General features: G+C 40.8%; 1 protein-coding gene across 5 annotated transcripts in view; it reads left to right on the top strand.

Annotated features, from left to right (window-relative positions):
* Nucleotides 1–18,234, top strand: part of LOC144597241 (spectrin beta chain, non-erythrocytic 1-like) — a 173,348-nt gene that overhangs the window by 59,126 nt on the left and 95,988 nt on the right. For 4 of the 5 annotated variants that reach the window (XM_078406303.1, XM_078406304.1, XM_078406302.1 and 1 more), the window contains exons 3-4: nucleotides 15,830–15,981; nucleotides 17,724–17,897. In XM_078406303.1, coding sequence (XP_078262429.1) covers nucleotides 15,830–15,981; nucleotides 17,724–17,897 — 326 coding nt within the window. Of the gene's footprint in view, nucleotides 1–5,607; nucleotides 5,963–15,829; nucleotides 15,982–17,723; nucleotides 17,898–18,234 lie in introns of those variants that run through there. The other variant, XM_078406305.1, reaches the window with a different exon arrangement.

The raw sequence follows: 18,234 nt of genomic DNA, 5'->3' as shown, positions 1-18,234 counted from the left end.
ACAGAAGCAAAAAAATAACTGATGGGTCTTTGTCCCAAACATTATGGAAGGCACTGTATGCCCTCTAGTGTTAGACATTTCCTCCCTGGGAAAAAGGTTCTGACTGTCTACCTTATCCCTGTGTCTCATAATGTTACGTACTTCAATCAAATCTCCCCTCAGCCTCCGATGTTCCAGAGAAAACAACCCATGTCTATCCAACCTCTCCCTGTAGCTGAAACTATCTAATCTAAGCAGCATTCTGGTAAACCTCCTCTGTACTTTCTCAACAATTTATATCTATTTTTCTCCACTGTATAACAAAATGTGATCAGAAAATGGTATTGTTGTAGGAATGACCGTATTGATCAAGAAAAGTTGAAAAAATCTAAAATCGGCAGAGGATCTTGACTTAAGCACCAGAAATGCAACAGCAGCTAATAATATGATTGATTTAAAGATGCAACATGGAAACAAACCCTTTAGCCAACTGAGTGCACGCTGACCATCCATCACCCTTTCACACTAGTTCAATGTTATCCCATATTCTCATCCACTCCTTACACACTCGGGGCAATTTAAAGAATTCAATCAGCCTAGAAATCTGTACGACTTTGGAATGTGGGAGGAAACCGGAACATACTGGAGGAACCCCACGCGGTCATAGCGAGAAGATGTAAACTCCATGTGGTTAGGATCGAACCTGGGTCGCTGGTTCTGCGAGAATATTCCTGATTATGCACAACATTCTTTCATATTATGAATTAGCATATGTATTTTCAATTTTTCTGGACAGGATTGCTCAGATGGAAAATAATAAAGGACCATGCAAGATCTGTAGGATATTTGAATCTGGTTGTGATATATTGGTTTTGTTAACTGTGGTGCCATAGCCTAAGAATCTAACTATGATGCAATGAGTTGAGAATAATGAACGCCTATGATTAATTAGCACCCAGTTCAGACAAAGATGTAAAATCTGAACCCATCAAAAGCATAAGCGATGATCTGAGCACTCTTCTGAAAATAAGAGTTAAAACTGCTTCAATGCAAGTGTTACTGATCAGAATATGGCAATGTTCAAAAGAAACCCCCAGTGATGACAAATTTATTGTGATATATACAAGTATGGTGATGTTCATGTGCAATGAACATCTAGCAACATCACAGGTGCATATGCTCAGACAACACACAAAAGGTAAGTTATACAGATGTGAAACAAATAGTGAAAAGAAAAATACTGTAAAAATAAAACATTAGTGCAAAACACAATTAGCAAACCAAGTTGATGGAAGTGCAAGAAGTTGTCAGCATTGTTCCATTGCTGAGATAGTGTTAAGGTTGAGCAGATCAGTTCAACAACTTGATGGTAGCTGTTCCTGAACCTGGTGTGGGCAGGTGGGACTAGTGTAGCTGGGACATGTTGGCCGGTGTGGGCAAGTTGGGCCGAAGGGCCTGCTTCCACACTGTATCACCCTATGACTCTATGGTGATTTAGGACTTTAGACCTCTGAACCCCTTCCCTGTCAATAGCAGTGAGAAAAGGGCATGACCCAAGTGGTGGGTCTTTGATTATGGAGGTTTCAAGGTCAGTTTATTGTCACATGTACCAATTAAGGTACAGTGAAATTCGAATTACTATACAGCCATATTAGAAAAAAAGCAACAAGACACACAACTACCTAAAAGTTAACATAAACATCCACCACAGTGGATTCCCCACGTTCCTCTTGGTGATGGAAGGCAATAAGGTCCAATCTCCTTCCTCTTTATTCTCCCACGGTTGGGGCAGTCGAACCATCCGCAGTCGGGGCGATCAAAGCTCCCACAGCCGGCGGTCGAAGCCCCCGCACGGGGCGATCAAAACTCCCGCGTCGGGGCGATTGAAACTCCCGCGTCAGGGCGGTCGAAACTCCAGCGGCTTGAAGTCCCCGATGTCGGTCTCTAACCAAAGATCACGGGCTCCACAATGTTAAAGTCCCGCAGGCTCCCACGGTTGGAGCCCCAAAGACGATCCCCGACAGGGATTGCGAACTCCCTGATGGTAAGTCCACAGGCTTCCACGACGGAGCTCCTGGTCAATCTCCAGCAAAGGCCGCCAACTCCATGATGTTAGGCTGCAGTGCGGATGGAGATACGATACAGAAAAAATTGCATCTCCGTCGAGGTAAGAGATTAGAAAAAGTTTCCCCCAACTCCCCCCCCAACCCCCCACCTAAAACAAGCTAAAGAACTCTTAAAAACATACATTTAACATACAAAACAGACACGAAGAAGGAAAGGACAGACAGACTGTTGGCGAGGCAGCAATTGCTGGCGCCACCAGGTGGAGAGTTTATAGTTTATAGAAGCCGTCTTCTTGGGGAAGCCCCTCATGCAGATGCTTTCGATCCTTGCGGTCTTAGTTTTAGTTTAGAGATACAGCGTGAAAACAGACCCTTTGATCCATGAAGTCCATGTGACCAGCATTCACTTGTACACTAGTTCTCTCTTACACAATGGAGATTATTTACAGAAGCCAATTAACCTACTAACCTGCGCATCTTTGGAATAGGGGAGGAAACCGGAGCATTTGGAGAAAATCTCCGTACAGACAGCACCTGTAGTCAGGATCGAACCGGGGTCTCTGACGCTGTAAGGCAGCAACCCCACAGCTGCGCAACTGTGCCTCCCTCATAGGTAGGCTGTACCATTGAGGAATGGGCTGGGTCCACCATTCTCTGCAACCTCTTGCATTCCTCTGTGCCAGCCCATGATGTATGAGTCAGGGTACTTTCTACAGTGCACCTGCAGAAGTTGTTACAGTATTCAGAGACAGGCAAAATCTCTTTAAACCTCTAAGTAGAGACACAGGCTCGCTTTCTTCATAATTACATCTAGGTTCTGAGTCCAAGACAGTTCATCTGAGATGATGACTGCGGGAATTTGAAGGTGCTAACTCTTTCCATCGCTGGCGCCCCAAATAAAACTGGCAGGTGGTCCCCGACTTCCTTTTCTAAATCAAAAATTAGTTCTTTGGTTTTGTTGATATGGAGTGAGAGGTCATTGTTGTGGCACCATTCCATTTGTACACTTAACTTTTCCTTCCTGCCACCATTGTAACCCCACTGTTTTTGGCCTCTTACAATGTTCCAACAAAGTTCAATGTTAACAAAAGAGGCAACATCCCATTGAGACCTCTGAAATAAACACTTAATTTAGTTATTTGTTTTAGATGAGGAGCATCTTCAGTCTTACTGCATTTTGAGGACTGCATGAGCATGTTGCCATTTGTCTGTAGGGCTCTTTTTGGCAGGAGCCCTAGATTTTGATTTATTCTGTATGTAAACATTTTGAGTTGGATTGCACCAGATGTGCTTTTTGCTCCTTCACATCATCGAACTTCAAATGGAACAGCTGAAAGATAAGCAAGAAAATTCAAAACACAGCATGAAATATTGCTGGTTATTTCACAGCATGATATATTACTTGCTGAAGTATAGAACAACTATGCACATTAATGGGGAGGGGGGGGGGGGGGGGGGGTTGGTCTATACTTACAGAACATTTCATGAAGAAATAACTGAACATGCTTGAGTCTTGTTTAACCAAATTTCATTTTGGGTTAGACAGAAACAGCACAATCAAAAACTTCACAGTAGGTCCAGTGCAGTAAATTTGCTGTCTTACAGTGCCAGAGACCCGCGTTTGATCCTGACTATGGGTGCTGTCTGCATGGAGTTAAATAGTTTCTGGCCAATTGGTTAACCGGTTAATTGGTTTCTGTAAAAATTGTCTCTAACGTGTAGGATGGAACTAGTGTGCGGGTAGTCGATTGTCAGCGTGGAATCGGTGGGCCAAATGGCCTGTTTCCATGCTGTATCTCTCAACTTAAACTAAACTCCAATCGCAAAGAATAATTGTATCTTTACTTTAGACTTTAGAAGTACAGTGCAAAAAATAGACCCTTCGGCCCACCGAGTTATCCTGTACACTGCCACTATCCTACACACCAGGGCAATTTACAATTTACTGCCACTATCCTACACACCAGGCCAATTAACCTACAAATCTGTACATCTTTGTAGTGTGGAGGGAAATCGGAGCACTTGGAGAAACCCACGCGGTCACAGGAAGAACTTAAACCCGTACAGACAGCACCCATAGTCAGGATCGAAACCGGGTCTCTGTCACTGTAAGGCAGTAACTCTGCCACTGCGCCATTCTGCTGCCCCAGTTTGCCTTTGCCAATGCAGTGTGTCAAACTCGCAGGGTGGTAGGTAGCAACTTAGCAGAGATTTTCAGAACTATGGAGTACTTGATTGTAATTGTTAAAATTTGACATGTACATGTAGATGAACCAATATTTGCTAGCCATGAACCACTCGATCACCAAGGTGGTGTCCAAGGTGCATCCAGTGCTGACTTCGGAAAGCATAATGGCAAATCCAAGCAAGTCTGCTGAAGAAACACACCTTTGAGATCAACTGTTGGACCAAACTGTCCGAAAGTAAAGTCAACACCAAAGTCAGTAAGGAGAGCAGGACTCTGAAATCCATTTTTTTTACTCCATGATCACGTATACCAGTGAGTATGGCCTTGTAGAAATTCAGATGGCTCACAAATGGCTACTGCTGAGTTGTATGGAGGAGAATTATAGAGTTAATGTGTGATACAGCATGGACACAGGACCTTCAGTCCACCAAGTGCTGCCACCTTCAATTACCCAATGGCACTAATCCAATGCAAATTCCATTTAATCCGCCATATTCCCATCAAATCATCCCATGTTTCTACCATTTGGTCTCAAACTAAGGATAATTTACAATGACCAATTAACATAACCACCCACAAATTAATGTTTCAGTATCTAAGGTGTTCCAACAGTCAAGGCAGCCACAGGATTGACTTTGCCTGTAACCACCACATGATTGTATCAGACTAAAATCTTCTTGTTTCCTCATGCTGCCTGTGTTATAAAACATTTACTGAGCTTCCGTGAGCTCTGAGTTATTGGAGCACAAGTAAAATGCCTTACAATTCTGTCCCTGCACAGAAGCACATTAAAATTACACCAAGGACTCATATTGTGTGAAAGCTAAGAGCCTTTTAAAGGAATTGAAACATTTTTCTGCCATATTAAAAATATTAGAACCGCTGCACTCTAATTTTGAAGGCCACATTTATTGTTGTTTCCTGCCTCTGTCTGTTCCCATTGCTCCAATATGTATAACCTGATGGTATATTTTCTCAGAATGTAATTTTATATTACATTTTTGCAAGTCATTGGGAAGAGAAATTGATTTTATGATAGTTGCAAGATTTATTGAATATACTTCACCTATTTTGTATACAGTTATTGTCATTGCCTTAAACTAAAATAAATCCTGTTTTAGTTGTCACATTATAAGATTACATTCAGGGAATTCATTTAAACGAAGGCGAGTGATGCAAGCTGCGATATTTGCGCTGTAGTATTCCATCTGGTGTCTTGTGATTTTTGGAGCATTACCTTTTTTGCCACACGCCTCTGTGAGCAAACAGAAAGTGACATCACTTAGTCTGCTTATTACCATTGGGCCGGGGTCAAATAAAAGCCTGATTCACATGTAACTTTTCGAGTGCATGCACTGGGTAGAATCAAGCTGATAATGGAGCCTCTGCATTGAGCAGTCAGTTCGGTGGATTATGTTAACCCTTCTGGAACTCATTCAAGCAAAGCTGGAACACTTTTAACCTGGGAGAGAGGACTTAAAAACCAACCCACAGGCTCCGCCCAACAGTGCCGTAGAGTGCATTTAACATTCTGCAGAACAGCTTGTGGAAATTACTCTGTCCAGTTCACCTACCCACCTCATCGTAGGTGTACAAGGCAATATTCCTCTCTGTATTGGTAACTGAATTGTTTTGTTCATGTCTGCCTTGCCCGGAATACATTCTGGTTGTAATGCATCACATCAGAAGCCGTACAATATCACCGATGGGCGTTTTAAACAATTACAAGGTACAATCCTGTTTTCATTGCTTGATTGTGATTTATCTACTGTAGTAAAATTAGTCCAAAAAACAGATTCACAAGAGCCTCTGAACATAGAGAGCTTGTTTGTATCACATTGAATTGAAAGTAATTGTCAGCTTTAATCAATAGACTTGCCTTATGTAACTCATTAATTGTGCTTGAACACAAAGCATTTATATCAATGGATTAAAAAAAATAACAAAGGATGTGACGAGGTTCGAGAATGAAAAGACAAATGGTTAGAGCAATACATTTAAGATAAATAGTGATATGTGTTAGACACCCAAAAAAGTTTAATAAAATGTAATGCTTCTGTTGGCAAGGAAAAAAATTAACTCTGCCACAGATTGCTGAGCATGAAAAATTGCATAACCTAAATCATTTTGAGACTGGAAACAATTCTTTCAGCTGGGTAACAGGCTTAGTTGGAACAATGTGTATTTCCAGAATTAAATAAAGAAGGTTTCAGTGAGTTGTGTACCAGGATCATCAGCACCATGAGTACTTTGGACTGCTTAGCACTGACAATGGGTCAGTGACACCAGCTGAATACATCAGCATTGAGCTGCTGATGGTCCAGTCGCAAAATTCCAATTTGCAAAAATACAGGTTCTTTGCATTTTCAGTTCAAGCTTGAATAATCATTAACTCGATTCCTTGTAGACACAAGGAAACTGTAGATGTTGGTTTACAAAAAACCCCACAAAATGCTGGAATAACGATGTTTCTTTCTAGTGAATCTAGGTGTCTTTCCAGGTTACTGATTATTCAATGTGGCTCATCCTGAAGATAAGCAGTCATGTATGTTTGGCACGGGAATGAATAAACGGAATAGCACCTTTACATCCTCTTGAGAATGTTAATTTATTTCCACTGAAGTACTTTTGAAATGTAGGAATTGTTTACAGCAGTTTATATGCAGCAAGCTTTCATAAATAGGAATGTGGTAATGATTAGATAATTTATTTGAGCCAAAGAAGACCTAAAGTGTTGGAGTAGCGCAGCGTCTCACGAGAACATGGAGAGGTGATGTTTCGGAACACTTCTTCAGATTCTATTAGCAATGCTGAGTGAAGCCCTTCAATAGTTTGGCTATTTTCCAAAAAAGTGCTTTGAGACCTTTGACATCTATTGGAGAGCAGAGGGGCCTCAGTTAAACAAAAACAAAAAAGCAATGGCCCCCGTCTAAAGTGGGTGTAAATCTTTCTGGTAACATGGTGATCAGAATTTCCGCAGTGTCCCATTGGCAGTGCTGCATATTGTTCGCCATGTTGCAGAACAAAAAATAGGAATGTTTCCTTGGGCTGGAATATTTTGGATATGATTGGTAGAACAAGAATTGATTTCTTTGGAACAGAGGAAGCTGTGGAGGGGCAATCGAGGTGCATAAAACTGAGAAGTCTCAAAACCGATCTTGCTAAATAGAAGAATCAAATGCTTGCAGATATTGATTTACAGTATTCAGTACAAGTTAGAAGGGAGATGATGAAATGATTCTTTTCACTCAGACAGTGATGGGATCTGAAATTCCCTGTCATTGAGGGTGGCAGAGTCAAAAACCCTCATCGCATTTAAAATGTAAGCAGCTTAGCTTGCTTTAGGGATGCAGCGCGGAAACAGGCCCTTCGGCCTACTGAGTCCATGCCGACCATTGATCAACTATTCTCACTACTTTCATGTTATTCCACTTTTCCATCCACCCCCTGCACACTGGGGGCAGTTTACCAAGTAAACTTTACCTACAAACTTGCATGTTTTTGGGATGTGGGAGGAAACTGGAGCACCCAGAGGAAACACACACAGTCATAAGGAAACTCCGTGCAATATTGTCACCATAAAAAGCCATGATGTGTTGGACCAGTTATTTTTCAACTGAGACAAACAAAATAGGCAGAATAGCCTTCCTTGTCGTAAATGTGTGATTATCAGAGCATCCGTCTGGGTTTACTTCTGGAGTGGGACACAATGCCATAATCCTCTGACATCGAAACCTTAGGTATTGTACTTTTTTTGGTTCAAAATAGTAAACAAAAGTTGTATTCTGATTATTTTATTTAATCATCACTTCAAAACTAATAAGTAACCCAAAGCATTTATTCCCACTGCTATTAGAGACAGCGTCGCCATTTTCGACAGAGAGGATGGGAGAGACTGACAAGTCAAAAATGTTGTGAAATGTATTTCCTTCATTGTAGGACAAAGTGGAAGATTGTATGGAACGAGCTGCCAGAGGAAGTAGATAAGGCAGGTACTATCACAATGTTTAAAAGACATTTGGACAGGTACATGGATAGGATTGGTTTAGAAGGGTATGGGCCAAATGCAATCAGATGGGACTAGTGTAGATGGGGCATGTTGGTGACGTGTGCAAGTTGGGCCAAGGGGCCTGTTTCCATGCTGTATAACTCTTTGATTCTATGACTCTATTACATTTCTATGATAGACTGATGTATTATGACAGAAATCTTATTTCATTACAAGAGATATCTGCCAAGTGAATTTTGCAATATTTGGCACACTTATGATAAGTCTCATGAGATTTATGAATTAACAGCCTTTGCATAGAAAAAATAATTCTTGGATAGTGCTTAAATGAAAGTTTGTGGTCCATGTTATACATTTTTATTGTAACTTTCACTTTTTAGTTAATATCCAGCGGTGACCTAGCTTGGCATAGAGATGTAAAAGCTTTGGCAAGGTGATACCTTGAATAAAATAAAAATTGCCTGAAATACTCAGCAGGTCAGACCACATCTGCAGGAAGAGAAACAAAGCCAAGGTTCCACATCGAAGACCCCTTGTCAGAACTGGGAAGGAGATAAAAGAACCTTAAGATGCAGGGAGGGTGGGGAAGGGGGATGTTTCTGATGGGGGCTGACCATGGGCAAAGCTGTAAACAAGGTAATGTGGTCAGTGACTGACTTGGAGCAGTTAGAGACTGAGAACGTAGACAGAGGAATATGGTTGTGCAAGGTGGAGCAAGAAGACAAGACTGGTATGTCAGGCTGAGCTTGTCCTGCCCTCCCAATGGGGAAAAAGAAAGAAAGGGGGAAAAAAAACCCAAAATGAGTCAATATTACAGGTGAACAACTGATGCAGAGAGAAATCAAGTTACCTGAAATTGTAGAATTCCACCTCAAGTCCAGATCAATGCGACATGCCGAGATGGATGATGAGGTGCTGTTCCTCAAGCTTGCATTGTCCCTCATTGTAACAATGAACAAGGTCAAAGGCTGATAGTTCGGAGTGGTGTGGAGAATTAAAATGGCAGGCACAAGGAAGCTCAGAGTCGTCCCTGCAGACTAAATTAAACACAGGTGCTTTGCAAAGTGATCACTCAATCTGTTTTTGCTTTTCCCAATGTCGATGCGGTACCACTAGATTGGATGAAGTGGAAGTGAATTGTTACTTCACCTGGAAAGACTATTTGTGTACCTGGACAAGTGTTGCATCACCTGCAGTTGCACGGGAAAGTGACGTTAAAAGGGGAGTGGTTGGGGGGAATGGAAGAGTGGAATAATCCGTAAGAAATGCTGAAATAGCAAGAAAGGATATGGGTCTGGACAAGGAATCACTTTGAAGGTGGCGGAAATTGAAGAGAATGATCTGTTGAATGCGGAGGCTGGTGTGATGGAAGGTGAGGACCAGGGAACTCTACCCTTGTTTTGTTTTGGTGGAGAAGGAATGGGAGCAGTAACATAGGAAAGTACCTGGGCACATTGTAGCTTTCTGGAATTAATATTGAATTACACAACTTCAGGTAAAATTTCCCCCTCAAGTTGTCTCGTTTTCTTTTTGTCAGTAATATCTTGAATAGTTCTGGTCACTTTTAGCTGTGAAGTTATGAAACTCCTGAACGGAATAAAAAGAGGGAGAACTAGAAAACAAATGCTTAGCATATAATTAAAGATAATTTATTCAAACGTTAATTTTGTGAGAGCATTCTTTAAGATTGCATTATAAACTTACACCTGAAATGTACTGCATACAGTTATATTAAATAGCTAATAATACAAGAAAGTAAATCCATACCAATACTTCACATTGCATTCTATTTGCACAAAAGGGACAGATTAAAACTGAAAAATGCTAAAATTGCATTCCTAGTAGGAAAATTGGTAATTATGAATGGGTAAAATAGATTTGAAGATTCGTAAATCAAACTCCCGGGCACTAATTGCTGTGATAGAGGAAAACTGTGTGATGTGTATGCACTTATTCCTTTTGTTCCTCCAACAAACTGTCAGGCAGCATCTGTGGAGGAAAAGCATCAGCTACAAAATGCACTGCAGTTACTCACCTGGGTTATTTTGGCAGCATCCTCTAAATGCACAACTTCTTCCACCATGAACTTGAAGACGATTCCCATCCCAAAATGTTACAAGTACGTTTCCCTGCACAAATGCCTGGCCACATAGTTCCTCCAGCAGTTTGTTCTTTGCTCAATATTTCAGCATCTGCAAACTCTTGTGTCTGCACTTATTTCTTGTTTGGAAATGGTCTTTTTACATCACTCTTACATAGACCCTCAGGGATGTTGTGCGATGTCACAGTTTTTAATAATTTCTGACATTTAATTTCAGCTGTAAGTGCAGGATTGTCCCTTAAATAACGGTTAACTCAATGATTTAACACAAGGCAGATGATGGGAATGTCACAGGTCCATTTCAGATCACACTGCTTGCTAATAACGTGAGAATGCAATTAAGTTCCCATTCCATTGGTTATTTTCCACTTCAGTGGTCATCTCAACATTAAACATTCGAATGTCACGTGGATTTCCAAAGAAGTGTTTTTTCGTGTACTTTGTCTATTTTCAGCCCCTGCATTGCAATTGAGTGACTTTACATGTCCCTGTCACATTTCTCCACTGTACCTCTGTACTTTAAACACTAATCGTGATTAGATCTTTTATTCTTGCCTCAGTTCTATCTTTTGAAGCTGTATGACGCACGGCATGGAGGCAGCTGAACATATGCAATAATGTTAGTTGCACACCACACATCTGATATCTGACACTACATGCATGACATTTTAATTCATAATTAATTAATAATCCTTTATTCGTCCCACAATGGGGACATTTGCAGGGTTACAGCAGCAAAGTGGATAGCAAAAATAATAAGCATTCATCTAAATAAATAAATAGATAGATAAATAAATAAATAAATATACAGCACATGTTTATTTGTACTAATGTCATTGGCCTTGAATAGTTAAGTCGGCCCTCATCTGAGGTGATGTGATCTCTTCAGCTCATGATCCTTGCCCCACAGGGACACCTGCAAGACTACAACGTCCTATTGGCCATTGGAGATGCACAGTGATGCGCCCTTTAACACCCTCATTCTCTCAATGTTCCCAAAAGCACGAAGGAACGGCAGATTTACAACTTTAACTCCCATTTTCACATACAAAGCAATTATTTGCAAATAGTCTCTGAACTGAGAATAACCCAAAATATCAATGAATCTTTGCCAAGATCTTTAGGTCACTGGTTACAACATGACAGGTTTCTTAGTTTACATTCATTGCACTTATATCTATTTTTAAGATATCCCTAAATCACTTTGTAGCATGAGAGGCATGTCTTTGGCTTTGCAGTGGCATTCCAGTGGTTAAGGGAGAAATGGAGTGGTCCAAACCCCACTGCTGAAAGATTTGCTGGAATACCGATGCAAACACTGAATTCACGATTTCTGTCCAGCAGGTAACTTGTTAGTTGTTGGTTATTCCCTCCTGAGGAGCATCTTCATCTGCCTACAATTTCTCCCACTCTTTATTCACATGGGAAAGATTATAATGAAAGGAAATCAGCAAATAATTGTAAAAGAGTGCACGTGGTTTTAAGGGATACTAGACCAAGTGGACCCGTTGGGCCCAAACCTCTCCTGCATTGGTGCAGCACCCTCTCCTCCCTCCCTCTCCCCCCCCCCATCTTCCTCCCCCCCTCACTCCTTCCTCCCCCCTCCCTCCTCCCCCCAACTCCCTCTCCCCCCTCTCACCTCCTCTCCCCCCCCCTCCCCCGCTACCCCCATCTCCTCCCCTCCCCTCCTCTTTAAAATGTGAATAACTTAAAAATATAACCGATTTCAATGAAACTTCTTCCATTAGCACCAAAGGGACGACAGTGAGTAAGGTGGGCCTAAAATTGTCGCGCTATCGTGTACCGTTTTGCCTGTAGTTCCGGATTAATCAAACAAACAAACGAGAGTTTTAGTATATAAATTTAATATGCACGTATAGAATCGAAGATTTGTAATGGCACAGGAGACATTTTCCCATTGAGCCAATGGTATTCCCTTTTTAGGCTAATATACATGTACACATTCTTGTATTTCATTAATGTACATGTTTATTTAGGCTCCTTGTTTCTCATTGCTCACTCAGAGACATATCCTTGGTAATTACATTAGTGGTGAATAGTGTGTTTCCTAGCACAAATGGACACAGATAGAGTGGGAAAGAGTGCCTCTTTCTATGTTGTAAATGTTCTCAAGGAGACAAAATAAACGTGTTTATGTGTGTGTGCATAACAAGGAAAGTAATCATGATACATTGTAACCAGATTGAATGGCTATGCAATGTGTCCTGTGTTTATGACAGAATAAATATTAAGATTTATAATGGATTGTTTATCTAAAGTAGTAAAGGTTCAATAAAGAAATTTAGGTTTCCTCTCCCACTATTCAGATGCATTCAGGTGTTTCTTAGATAGGGAAGTCTTCCGTGCAAGTGACATATACAGCCTATGCAGCAGGTACACTATTTTAGTTGTCCGCAAGAGTTTTTTTTGTTTTAGAGATACAGTGCGGAAACAGGCCATTCGGTCCACCGTCCGTGCCTACCAGCGATCCTCATATATTTACACTATCTTACAATACTAGGTAACAATTTACATTTATACCAAGCCAATTAACCTACAAACCTGTACGTCTTTGGAGTGTGGGAGGAAACTGAAGATTTCAAAGAAAACCCACGCAGGTCACGGGAAGAACGTAAAACTCCGTACAGACAGCAACCGCAGTCAGGTCTCTTGCGCTGTAAGGCAGTAACTCTACCACTGCGCCACCATGCCGTCCACTTGACCTGGCCTCCACAAACATTTCTGGCAATGAATGACAGAGATTCACCACCCTCTGACTAAAGAAATTCCTCCTTAATTCCCGGCGTATTCTCTTAGCTTCTACAAAAAAATCATTGGATTACAGGTGGCATTCATAAAACAGTATTTGTTTTCCAGAGATAGTTGTTCTGGCTGCATTACGAATAATTCTTTCTGTATGGAATGGTAACTGCATGTTGACTGAACTAATTAGGAATGATCTATTTCATCATTTAATGATTATAAGTGAATTAATTGACCTTTTGCCAGAAAATTGTTGAACTTGATTTAGGTCCTCAATCTTTGTCCTCATCTAGTATTATAAATAATCCATTAGCAACTACATGGCCCTCAGTTGAATCTTCATTCTGCAATAGTAATTTTGGGGTTTTTCTTCATCAGATAGTTCGGAACTACACATAGATTTGAAGAAGATGAGTAATTTTAAGGCAGGAATTCTTTTAGACTTTTAGACTTTAGAGATACAGCGCAGAAACAGGCCCACCGACCACGCTGACCAACGTTCACCCCATATACCTGCACTATCCCCCACATTAGGGGCAATTTACAATTTTACCGAAGCAATTAATCTACAAACCTGTGCGTCTTTGGAGTGTGGGAGGAAAACGGAGCAACTGGAGAAAACCACACGGTTACATGGATAACGTACAAACTTTGTACATGCAGAACCCCTAGTCAGGATTGAACCCATGTCTCTGGTGCTGTGAGGCAGCAACTCTCTCACTGTGCTACTGTACTGCCCCCTTTTACCTCTGTTTAATTTACCACTCACTGTTAAACAAACTTGATTTTTACACCATTGTCCAAAATAGGTTTTCGTGGAACAATAGATGACAGATGAGATGTTTAATGAAAACAGATCAATTTGATTTCCCAATTGCTTTGCATGCATAATTGCAAACTTTAGTGTTGGTGCTTTTGCTATGAATCGCCTTTGGGTATTAGCTGACACTAGCTGATGTTTGAATGATACACCTTATCCTGGCATTAGTTTTCATTCACTTCAACATGTGTCAGTCAGTTTGTGCTGTAAGTCCATTTATTCTCTTTTGTTTAAGTGAGCCATGGGCCAAATGCAGGCAAATGGGACCAGCTTTGATGGAGCACTTCAATTCAACATTGTACTTTTGAAGCACAGTCGTCGTTGTATGTAATAACTTTTTGGAAAAGTCAAGGAATTGCATCCTCATCTTTCAAATATGAATTTACCGACGTTTGTGTGTGAAATATGTAGTATTTATGCAATTTCTTCAAAGCTGATTAGATGTGAATAAATAGTCAATAATATCTGTGTACCACCCTTTACTACAATCAGAGGCTATGTACAGTGACATTTCATACAGTGATATTTCTGAATATCAGAACTCTGTGGACCTTGTTAAGTGCTAGTTTAGTATGGTTATATTACACAATATAAACTGATTAATTCATTTTGGAGACCTTTCTGGCAGGTTTAATGAAAGGGAAATTGATCAAGCTGTGATGTGCCAAGTCCTGAGCCTGATTGAATTCAATAATATTTTGGTTGCAATTTAGTAGAGATGTATTTCTGATGCTTTTTGTCTGCAAATATATTTATATGAGTTCATATCAATCCTAATCCCAATATTCTTGAACACATCAATTCCATTATCTTTTCCCTCTCCAGCTATGATTAAAGGATGATCAAGTAATTGGTTCTTTGACTTCATTCAGTGAACCTGTAAGCAGATTATGTGGCTGATAGACATCATGGTGTAGTTTTTGCCATCCATGAGAGGGTTTATCCCATTGGTTACATGGCTGAGATCAGGAACTGCGTGTATAATTAAACTATGATATAAGATGGTAACATTTAATGGATTGTTTGCATTAAAAATGAAGATACTCTCTTTGGACATAACATTTTTTTCTTCACCAGGTTCACAATAATTTAACTTTGGATTACTCTTATATCTCTGAGTGTCAGTAAGAGATCATGTTGTCAACTCCCTTCCTACCCACTTCATTACCAACAGTGAGATGAGAACAAGAAGGCATTTGTCAATCCAAGCCTGCCTCTGTTCAGTGCTATTTGCAGCTCACTAGCCTTGCGTTTCACATCATGGCATCTTTTGTACTTGACGCTGCCACAGCAGGATGTAATAGAGGAGGGACTTTGGCAGAGAGATTGGCATCTGACATCAACCGGCAACTTGTTCCTTGTCATAGACCATTAGTTTTCAACCACCAGGATTTAATCTGCCACATCGCACTAGAGACTTCTGAACCATTTCCAGACTAGGCAAGTCCTCTGTGTAGTCAACCATTATCATTGGGCAGTCTTAAATAAGCTAGCCAATAAGTGGCAATGCAGACCAAACAATTGCACGCATTGGGGATGAGAACCCACTCGCCTATTTCAGTGTTGGACTCAATGAGCTGGGGCAAGCAATGGAAGGAACGTCCTTCACTTCAGGAACTATGGCTCCATAACTCCAGGAGCTATGGCTCTTGGCTTAGAATACAATATATGCAAATGCTCAATATAAAACTCATAAACCTTCCATTTGATTTTTGCAATTGGTTGAAGACAGGGCACAATTAATAATGGAGCTGGTTGAAAATATTTTCTGTCTGCTGCAACATGCCTTAAATTTGAAACATTTGTTGCTGTGATAATGCATGGTCCAAGAGGTTACCTGATCTCACCAACACATAAATATTAAGACGGCAAACATTAATTCGATTAATTAATTGTTTTGCAGATGAACGCGAAGTTGTGCAGAAGAAAACCTTCACCAAATGGGTGAACTCTCATTTGGCCCGTGTAACATGCCGCATTACTGATCTGTACACCGATTTGCGAGATGGCCGAATGCTGATTAAGTTGCTGGAGGTTCTTTCAGGGGAGCAACTGGTATGTTCCATAATCTGATGGATTTCATGGTTTGTGGTTTTGATGTAATGAAGTGTTGATGGCTGATTTTGACATTACAGTCATTCCGTTCAGAATCACACAGCAAGATTTTATACAATCTATGTCGCTTTCCAAAACTACATCAAAAATCAAGAGGTTTGTTCAGCATTAGTTCAAAAATGTTAAAATAACCATGCAACATTAACACTGAAAGGTGTGTATTTTGATAATATAACAGCTCCATCCATTCAGATTACAATGCTGTATTGTTGCTTTAGTCTTACCTTCCCAAAACATGAAAGAGTTGGGTGCACTATTATATTTTCTACTTCTTTTTTAATAACCATCTTAAGGAACTCCAACAAGCGGCATTATGAAAATATTGTAGAAACAGATGCTGGTTTATACCGAAGATAGGCACAAAGTGCTGGAGTAACTCAGCGGCTCAAACTGCATCCCTGGAGAAAAAGGACGGGTGACGTTTTGGGTTAGAACCCTTCTACATCCAGAGATGCAGCCTGACCCGCTGAGTTACTCCAGCATTTTATGTCTATCATGAGAATATTTATCCTCAGTGTTTAAGGAGGGTTAGGGAGAGTGCTGGATTCCTGATAGTGCCAAGGACACAGAGACATTACTGAATTTAATGGGAGGATTTTGTAATAAGTTTCTTTTTGCACTTTCTGCCCAGCAGCCGGCTAAATTGATTGGCTAGTCAGTTACCATGCAGGAAATCATACCGTGGGAATTGACTGCAGCAAATGGTGGAGAGGAGAGAAGTGAGACATATGGTAGACACAAAATGTTGGAGTAACCCAGCGGGTCAGGCAGCATCTCTGGAGAGAAGGGATGGATGACGTTTTGGGTCGAGACCCTTCTTCAGACTGATGTCAGGGGAGGAGGCAGGACAAAGATAGAATGCATTTGGAATGTAGAATGAAGACATCTCCGACGCTCATTGTATGGGACGTCTCATCCTGGGCGCAGGTGCTGTGTAGTCGGAGGAATTGGGAATAGGGGATACAGTCTTTCCAGGAAGAGATATGGATTTGCCAGAGAGGGAGATCTTCTCGCCCCAACCGTTCATCTTTCCTGCTTTCCAATGCCGTTTAAAAAGTAATTAGTAATTATTTGTGTAAAATCAGGTTCCCAATTATGTTAGTTGCTGATTTAAATGTGTTAATGAACTATCTATTGCAGGACCTACACACATGCATAAGATCATCACCATAAAAATAGCAGTAGATACACACATTTGGATGGGTAAGATTTCCCATTAGAAATTTCTACTCCCTGAATTTCCCCTGACTGCCATAGAGAGGAGTGTTTACGTTAGGAGGGAAAATATGTCTTTCTAGAGGTGAAACGATAAGAACAACAGTTTAAGAGGCAGAAATCGGCATCTTGTGGCTGAAGATAGACACCAAATGCTTGAATAACTCAGTGAGTCAGGCAACATCTCTAGAGAAAAGGAATAGGTGACGTTTCGGGTCCAACGAATAGATGACATTTTTGTGACCCGAATCATCAACTATTCATTTCTCCAGAGATGCCGCCTAACCCTTTGAGTTACCCCAGCAGTTTGTGTCTATCTTCAGTATAAACCAGCATCTGCAGTTCCTTCCTACACATTTTGTGACTGCTTGTGTTATTAGCTTTTTTTAAAAAGTTGATTACCTTCAATGTGTATTACATCTGTTATGGTTTCTTTGCACTAAAAATGTTATTATCAACCTGATTAGCCAAAGCCAACGAGAGGTCGGATGCGTATACATTGCTTGGAAAATGTGGACAAAGCTCTCCAGTTCCTCAAAGAACAGAAGGTGCACCTGGAAAATATGGGGTCTCATGATATTGTTGATGGAAGCCACATGCTTACACTTGGTCTCATTTGGACCATAATTCTCCGTTTCCAGGTAATTAGGAGTATAAGAGAACTACATGGACTATTTTTCATCAGGTGTGTCCGTGGGGTAGAATATCGAACTCTCCAACTATCAGTGGGAATTTACCAAGATTGTTTTTGCTTCCTGAGCTCTGCCATTGGCATCATAGTAGGAACTATATATCATCGCTTGCTGCACTTGGACAGGCAACAATAGACAATAGGTGCAGGAATAGACCATTCGGCCCTTGGAGCCAGCACTGCCATTCAATGTGATCATGGCTGTTCATTCACAATCAGTACCCCGTTCCTGCCCTCTCCCCATACCCCCGACTCCGCTATTATTAAGAGCTCTATCTAGCTCTCTC

This window comes from Rhinoraja longicauda, chromosome 10, assembly GCF_053455715.1.
Source record: "Rhinoraja longicauda isolate Sanriku21f chromosome 10, sRhiLon1.1, whole genome shotgun sequence".
Taxonomy (NCBI): Eukaryota; Metazoa; Chordata; class Chondrichthyes; order Rajiformes; family Arhynchobatidae; genus Rhinoraja; species Rhinoraja longicauda.
The sequence above is the reverse complement of the archived record's forward strand: the minus strand, read 5'-3'. Positions and strand labels throughout refer to the sequence as shown.